This window comes from Myodes glareolus, chromosome 14 (assembly GCF_982192425.1).
Source record: "Myodes glareolus chromosome 14, mMyoGla1.1, whole genome shotgun sequence".
Lineage (NCBI taxonomy): Eukaryota > Metazoa > Chordata > Mammalia > Rodentia > Cricetidae > Myodes > Myodes glareolus.
The window spans coordinates 63,795,651-63,804,455 of record NC_142039.1 but is presented as its reverse complement, the minus strand read 5'-3'; the positions used below and the strand labels follow the sequence as shown (position 1 = coordinate 63,804,455).

Sequence of the window (8,805 nt, the reverse complement as noted above, 5' to 3'; positions counted from 1 at the left end):
ACACAAAAACAAAAGATATATGTGGTGGTTTAAATAAAAATAATTCCCATCGACATATATTAGAATGCTTAGTGAAAGGAACTGAAACCATTTTAAGAAGAATTAGGAAGTGTGGTCTTGCTGGAGGAATGTGTCCCTGGGGGTGACCTTTGATGTTTCAAAAGCCCATGCCAGGCTCAGTGTCTCTCTCAAGGCCTGAACCAGATATGAGCTCACAACTACTTCAGCACCATGACTGTTTGCCTGTTACCATTCTCTCTGCCATAATGGACTAGTCGTCTGAAATGTGAGTAAGCCCCCAATTGAATGTTTCCTTCTATAAACTGGTCGTGGTGTCTCTTCACAGCAATAGAACACTAAGAAAATAAAAATATACACAAAAGAATAGACACCTATGTTCGTGTGTCTGGAAATGTTATATTATTAAGACAAACAATCTTGAGATTCAATGAGATCCCTACAAAAGTATCAGTGATGCTTTTTTTTTACAGAAGCACAAAAATAATCTACTCTAAAATTTATATAGAATATTTAAAACTCCACATAAACAAACAAACAAAATCTTGAAAAAGAAGCAAGGGAGAAGACTCATCTACTTAAAGACTTATTATAAAAATACAATAACCCAAAGGGTATTACTGCTCTGTGTGTGTGTGTGTGTGTGTGTGTGATATAAGAAATTAGAGAGCCCAGAAATAAATACATGAACACATACAAGAAAATATAACAAAATCATGAGAATTACTTGAAGAACTGCAGTATGGGAACTGCCCATGTTTCATTCTGGAGAAAGCCTTACACCTGACAGATTTTATTAAGTCAACCAAAGAGAATGAATTCAATAATAAGAAAAGAACTGAACTCTAAATACAGGCAAATTGGTACTAATCTTTAAAATAACAGCCATAGGTTGGGCTTTTGAAGGACTAGAACCTTGAAATATTATTTACACTGATTCATTCAGAGGTTTTTGTGTGGCTGACAGCTGTTAATAACAATGCTATGGAAATAAGTAGGACCTGAGGGATTAGAAGACAACCAAACAACTTTTGATTATGTCCCCAAACAATTTTTTAAAAAGCAGTCTTTAAGCATTTCCATCAGAATTAAAACCATTACTTATATGCTGAGATAAATCTTGATCCCACTGCCAGTGGCCCCACAAACTGCCCAAGCCACATAACTGTCATCCACATTCAGAGGGCCAAGTTTGGTCCTGTGCAAGATGGAGCTGGATACCTTGTTCAACCTCGATACACTGGGGAGGGCTTTGACTCTGCCTCATCGTGATGTGACAGATTTTGTTGACTCCCCATGGGAGGCCTTACCCTCTCTGAGGAGTAGATGGGGGTTGGGGTGGGGAAAAGGTGGGGGCAGTGAGAGTAGAGGAGGGAGGGGGAACTGGCTTGGTATGTAAAATAAAAAAGATTGCTTTTTAAAAAAATTAAACATGAAATAAAGAGCTATGTAAAACCAAAACGAACAAACAAGCAAATAATTACTTCATAAAAATCAGGTGTCAATATTTATACTCAAGATGTCCAATAATACAGCAGCTTAAAATAGTCTGACATAGAAATTACAATTACATTGCTTTGTGATAATATATAATAGGTTGCTTGAGGCAGAGTGTACATAGACTTGTTGGCCTGGAACACACTATGTAGACCAAGCTGGCCTCAAACTCATTCTGACCTCCCTGTTTCTGCCTTATGAGTGCAGGGATCAAAGGCATGCACCATCACAGCAGGCACTATATATTCTTTACTAGCATTTATTTTTGTTTTTTATGTACTCCCAAAAGGCTGACTTTTCAAAAATAAAATTCTTAATAAATTAGACTATAGTGAATAGTCAAAATAATAAAATTTCATACTATCAATTATCCATTGATTTATATAGAAACTTCTCGCCCATTTATTATAAATAACTGCTAATTTATTAAACCAGTGACAATATTCTCTATTCTTTGAAATTTAAAGCACGTAAGTAGTGCATACTATTAATCCCAGCACAAGAGAGGCAGAGCCAGGCAGATGTCTGTGAGTTTGAAGCCAGCCTGGTCTACATAGTTCCATAATATCCAGACCCTAGATATTATAGTCTACATAATCAGACCCTGGCTCAAAAAAGAACAAAAAAAGAAAGCAAACTATGAGTGTACTGTGTCAACAAAATTAACACCAGCTTTATTTTCTACATATATTTAAATTTAAAATCTTCAGACTTTACCTTAAAATGCTTAAATGTGTTCTTGCGATATTCATACCACTCCACAAAAAAATGTAGACTTCGGAAAAACATGAGCAAATCTCTTTTTTCTTCTGCTCTGTAAGAGTAAGATGCTATAATTAATAACTAGAATGAAATGATAGGCTCACTTAACATTTATTTCTTATTTTTTATTAACGTGTTACACTAACACTAAAAATACCCTTGATGCTTTTCTATATGTTGATCCCTACACTTGTGTAAGTGTGAGTTCTGTGACAGCTAATGCTAATTGCCACAAACTACTATCTTAGCCTGGAATGCCCACAACTGTTTGAACCTATCCAACTTTCCAACCACTCAAAGGCCACATTCTCCAGGAAATATTATTTGATGAATGCAAAATAATGTGCTTTCTGGAACAAAGTTTATATCCTGAGTGAGAACCCTAGGCACAGAAGGCTGGAGCTGAACAGCAGAAAGGCCAACCACACATTAGAGAGTGGGAGCTCTGTGCTAGCAAGACTCCATGTGTGGCATACTGTAGGCATTTACATTCCCATAGCTCTTGGAATAGCTCTTGGTACTATTTCCATTATCAATTATCATATGTTTATGATTTTAGTAATTTACTTCTTTGTAAGCTTTATTCATGATTCCTAAATGGAACATCAGCATCAACTACCTTATCCCTGAAACGCACTTCTCTGCTAAGAGAACAGAGAAGGCCCACTGCACTGGCCAGAATTAAAGTTAGCCTCTCCAAAATACACTGGGAACTAGGCAAGTTAGCATTATCTATAAAGAAAAACTACTTTTCTGCATATACACTAAGTCAGCTGCTACTGGAATGCTAATCATACAAAGAGCAAAAGCTAGCTAATAATGCCAATACTTCTGGCATCTAACCAATAAAACTTGGTTTTGTGATAAATGGTACAGAAAAGGAGCACTGTGAAAAGCACAAGTACTCTTGGTAGAGCAGGCGGCCATTGATCCTCACAGAATATTGTGACTAGAATAAGCATCATTAAATGAGGTGACATGACAGACTGAGGTGCCACTTGTCTAGTCCAGCAAGCACCGGACCTCTGACAACTGACAATTTTCTTCCAGCCCATCATCAAAGGACTCTAGGAATAATATGGAAAAGATGAGTGCCATTTGGCTTTGGTGAAGCAACACTGTGTAGAGAAGATAAATGTTGCCAGTCTACCCGGCCACCAATGGACTTTCAACCCTGAGAAGTGCTATTTATGGACTCTCTGTGTTAGTAAGTTTATTTTCCCTCTTAGACTTACTGCTAGTAAATCAGTGATAATTGCATCTCATGTGCCACCTCAAGGTATTTCTTTCTGTCTCTTGTCTAACACAGCTAGGATGTTGGCATTAGGCTTTGTAAAACCAGAAACTAGTTTATTCATTATTGTATTCGTAGCCTATACCAGTGCATACAGTCCTTTCAGTACTTGTATTTTAAATTCAGATATAACAAACTTCTTTCTTTGATACACAATTTTATAATTAGTGGCAAATGAACAGAGTTGAGTACTACTATCACAACCAAATTATAAACCAGTTTCATTAATAGAGAACAATGAGAGGAAATACAACAGACGTCATGTCAAACAGTTAACATAATTGGGTATCTTTAAAGTATTTTGGGGAGGAACACCCTAAAAGCTCAAACTGTCAACTAAGAATTCTATATCCAAAAGAAACTTTCAAAAATACAGATGAAGACTTTGAAACCAATAATTTAAAAAAGCCAAAACAATCCAATACAAAAATATTATTATTATTACTGGTAATTTAAGACAGGATTTTTTTTGTAATAGCCCTGGTTGCCCTGGCACTGGCTTTGTAGATCAGGCTGGTCTCGAACTTACAAGAGATACACTTGCCTCTCCCTCCCAAGTGCTGGGATTAAACGTGTGGGCCACTATTCTCAGTCACAAATTTAAAAAATAAGGATAAGATTAAGTCAGTAAAGTTAAATGGTGGGTCTCAGTAAATAAATGCTGGGATCTTTGGTGTACCAGCTATAAGAAATCCCTCAAGACTGGAGAGAGAGAGATAGAGAGAAAAGAAGAGGGGGTAGGAAGGAAGCAGGGAGCTGTCTCTTCAGAAAAAGTGGGGGGGAGAGACCAGCTTGCCATGGAGGGAAAGGAGAGATTGGGAGAGGGCAGAGCTTGTCTCTTAAACGGACAGGATACCCAGGTGACAGGGCAGGCCAGCATAATTATACTATAGCTGACTAATATAAAATGTCCTTCTTTCTTTGTGTGTAATTTTATTCAGTTATAGTTTGGTGGCTTTATTTTCTTTTTTGTGTGTTGTTTTATTTTATTTTGTTTTCTTGGTCAAAGGGATTTGTTGTAGTATTGGGTTTTTGTTTGTTTTTTCAGAGGGGGAGAGGATCTGGAAGGACTGATTTAGGGGAGGGGACGAGAATATAATAAATTATATATCTAAATTTAAGAACTTAATAAAAATATAATAAAAGAAAGTAAACTGCTAGACTACTAAAAGTAGATTGTGTACATTACAATCCCTATAGAATCAAATAAAAAATAATACAAACAAATATAGCACAAAAGTGAGTGGATAAATTTCTAAGAAATATTTCAAGAGGGACATGGTGCTGTTCGCAGGCTGCACACATGATGGTCCTGCCTGGGATACCTGAGAGGCATGTGTGGCACAGAGAAGCAGAACTAGAGGAACAGTAGTGGTGACAGGCTTGGAAGCATGCTGAGATCATATCATTGCTGAGTAGAGCTGGTCCCACTTGATAGGCAGGTGCTGGCAGCAGGGAACAGTACTGCCCAGAGGTTGCAAACACAAGGTTGGTGTCTGTGGTAATGGCTGGTTAGCTGGTACTGAGGTCTGGGTGTTGCACAGCAGCCTGGAGCATTCACAGACACTCTCAATTCCAAGATCTCTCTGACTCTGAGCAGCAATAAAATATCCAAATTGAAGTATGGTTTATTTTCTGGGTTAAGTATCCTCAAAAGACATCCATGATCCCTACTAGCAATGTCAGAAACCATGCTGATGTTCATGATCCCCAGAAACCATGTTGATGTCCGTGATCCTCAGAAACAATGTTGATGGCTGTGATCTGGGCTGTTACTGGAAACTACATGGATGTCTGGGCTGCAACTGGAAACCATGTTGATGTCTATGATCCAAGCTGCCCCCAGCTGCTATAAGCAGGGAAGCTTGTTTTGCAGTGGCATCAATGCAGACTCTTACCTGAGAAAGAGAGCCACTGAAGGCTTCTGTACCAACCTCTCCCCGACTCCTCAAAAAGAAACAGTAAAGACATGAAACTATAGAAGAGCCCTTAAAAATTGTGATGAAGATGCTAAAGTGTAGCTATTCACAATTAATGGCTTCTGGTGGAGGGTGAGGGTGGGAGAAGTGTAGGGTAAAAAGGCCAGTCAAAGAAACCCACCCTGGCCCTAAAATCAGAGCCAGTGAAAGAAATATGTTCTAGCCCTGAAATGAGAGCCAAAAAGTTAAAAAGTGTCAGTAGAAGGAATATACTTTGGCCCTGAAACCAAATCTGTCCCTGTCCAACTAAGCAGAAAAGCAGAAAACCAACCAATCCCTGATCAAAAGAACTAGCCAATCTGAGCTCAAGAGACTGAAATTTGACCAGTCCTCACCCTGAAAATCTCCCTGTAATAACTTTGCCCATAAGAAGCCCAATATAAGCCTGTACCTGTTCAGTTTGCTGCTGCTGCCTTTTTCCGCCCTGACAGAGGTGGCCATTCTTCTGGATTCTTCCCTCCCAATAAATCTCCAGAATTAAAGAACTGTGAGACCTTCTTTTGCCCAAAGGGAGTGGAGGAGAGAAGTAACTTTTCACTGGAGCCTCAGCAGAGCAGGGCTGTAACACTTTCCCTAGTAATAAAAGAGTTGCTACACTCCAGGGGATCTGAGCAGAACTGTAAGACCTTCCTTGGGAAACCCTCTAGTTACATTAGAGAAAGACCAGGGCTGTACACTGCTATGCTTACTGTGACAAGGTATTCCTTGGCTACCAACCCTTCCCATCTGAGCTAAAATGCTAACAAGGAGGACACAATTCTCTTTAAAGGGATGGCCACTGGGAGTTTGACCAGACTCCAAGGAATATATGGCCAACACAAATTGGACTTTTGGTGGTAGTGGTGGGGGCACAAGGGTGAGAGGGACTTGGAAGGAATGGGAAGCATGTGTGATCAGGGTGTATTATATGAAATTCCCAAGAAATGAATAAAAACATGACAAGGAGGAAAAAAAATTCTTCAATGTGATCATTTTCAGATGATGACCTAAAAATTTCATCTTCCCACGGGGACAATTCCACTGGTAAACCCTGTCTGATAGAGTCCTTGTGAAAATCTGGCATCTATGTAAGGCTTCCAACATCTACTATAAGGCTCAGTCAGCAAATTATGGTTCATTTCAGTCAAGTTCAGCTCTTGGTACAACTGCAGCTCTCTGGGGAAGTCTGAGTGGAGAAAAAAGGACTCTGTACTCCCGATTTTTGGCATCTGTCTGCTCTGATGGATGATACTGCTTCTGATCACAGAGGTGCAGAGAAAAGACAGGAACTTTCTGGGCAGTGGTGGTACATGCCTTTAATCACAGCACCCTTGCGGCAGAGGCAGGTGGATCTGTAAGCTCAAAGTCAGCCTGGTTTACAGAACTAGTTCCAGGACAGCCAGGACTGTTACACAGAGAAATCCTGTCTCAAAATAAATAAATAAATAAATAAATAAGTAAATAAATAAATAAATAAATAAATAAAAATAAAATAGACAGAAAAAAATAGACAGAAAGTCTTTATAGACTTCTACTTATCCCAGCTGAAGGGGTTACCATCAGATATAAAGGGCTAGTGAGCTTTTATGCTTCATTTTTCATTTGTCTTTTTCAGGATCCAGGCAAGCAGGAAAAGGACAGTTATAATATTTATAGCAGCCAGATAGCAGAAAATAGAGAAACTCAACACAATAGCTAACTGTATTAAACACATGCACATAGACATACTATCTAGCAGCAGGTATCTACTGTGGAAAACAGAATGGCAGTTATTCAAAAAACTAGAGAGCCGGGAGGTGGTAGTGCACACCTTTAATCCCAGCACTCGGAAGGCAGAAGCAGGAAGATCTCTTGTCAGTTCAAGGCCAGTCTAGTCTAGTTCAAGTTCTAGGACAGTCAGGACTACACAGAGAAACCATGTCTCAAAAAAAAGGACAAAAAAATTTAAAAGTTAGAATTACCATGGACACTAACAATTTCACTTCTGGGTATATGCCTAAAAGACAGGAAAACAGTCTCAAAGAGATACATGTACATTCATGCTCATAACAATAATTAAAATGTGGGAAGGACCTGTGGAGGTCTGAATAAAAATGGCCCCTATAGGCCCATAGGGTATATGGCACTATTAGGAAATGTGTGTGACCTTGTTGGAGGAGGTGTGGTCTTGTTGGAGGAAGTGTGTCACTGGTACTGGGCTTTGAGGTTCCAGATGCTCAAGCCTGGCCAGTGTGTCACTGCCTCTTCTTGTTGCTGCCTGGGGATCAAGATGTGTAACTCTCAGGTATTTCTCCTGTACCATGCATGTCTGTGTGACACTATGCTTCCTGCCATAATAATAATGGACTAAACCTTTGAACTATAAGCCAGCTCCAATCAAATGTATTCCCTCATAAGAGTTGCCCTGGTCATGGTGTCTCTTCACAGCAATAGAACCCTAACTAAGACAGGACTTCTATGTCCACTGGCAAATGAATGGATGACCAAAATATGATATTTATTTACATCATAATTCTATTTCAAAACAAAGAATTTCTCAAATATACTATTATGGCTCTTCCTTAATATCATACCAAGAGTGACTATATATAATGTACCATACATTTCAGAAAGCTGTAAGAATTTTTTAATGTAAAGAAATATAAATGGCATATTTAACTTGATTCAAACAGTATACAATGCATATATATCAAAACAGCATACTTAAGAATTTTTTAATTTTTTCAATCTATCAGTCAAAATCAATTTAAATTTTAAAAAATAGTGTACTAACTAAAGCCAGTCGCCACCCCCAAAAAACAAATACTTCATAATTCCTGTAATGATTCAGCTACACAACATGGCTGACACTTCCGGGTTCCAGGGCCACACGTGTGCGGACAAGCTCTCAGGCAGAATAGCCTAATGGCCCCGAGAATCTTAAAGGATCCCAAATGACCCACATGCAGCATGGCTGCATCATCTACGTATGACACAGGCGCATGAGCCTCTGTGCGCATGTGCTAGGCAGCCCTTAAAAGCTGAAGGCGCCATCTTCAGCTCTTTCTCTCAATCTGCACACTGACTTCCCCAGGCCTGTACACGCCCCCTCTAATAAACTCCTTTTTTTGTTGCATGTTCTGTGTTTCCTTTTAACTTGCACCAAGTAATTTAAATTCCACTTTAATGAAGTATTTGATGTACTTAAAAAAAAAATCAAACAAACTTCAAGGCAATGCCCATCAAAATCCTAGCAAAATTCTTCAAAGACCTCAAAAGAACAGTACTCAACCTCAT

At 38.9% G+C, this 8,805-nt stretch overlaps 1 protein-coding gene across 3 annotated transcripts in view; it reads right to left on the bottom strand.

Moving 5' to 3' along the window:
- The window catches only part of Cenpp (centromere protein P), a 198,157-nt gene that overhangs the window by 163,875 nt on the left and 25,477 nt on the right, over positions 1-8,805 (bottom strand). For all 3 annotated transcript variants that reach the window (XM_085699460.2, XM_085699461.2, XM_048433003.3), the window contains exon 5: positions 2,233-2,329. In XM_085699460.2, coding sequence (XP_085555586.1) covers positions 2,233-2,329 — 97 coding nt within the window. The remainder of the gene's footprint in view (positions 1-2,232; positions 2,330-8,805) is intronic.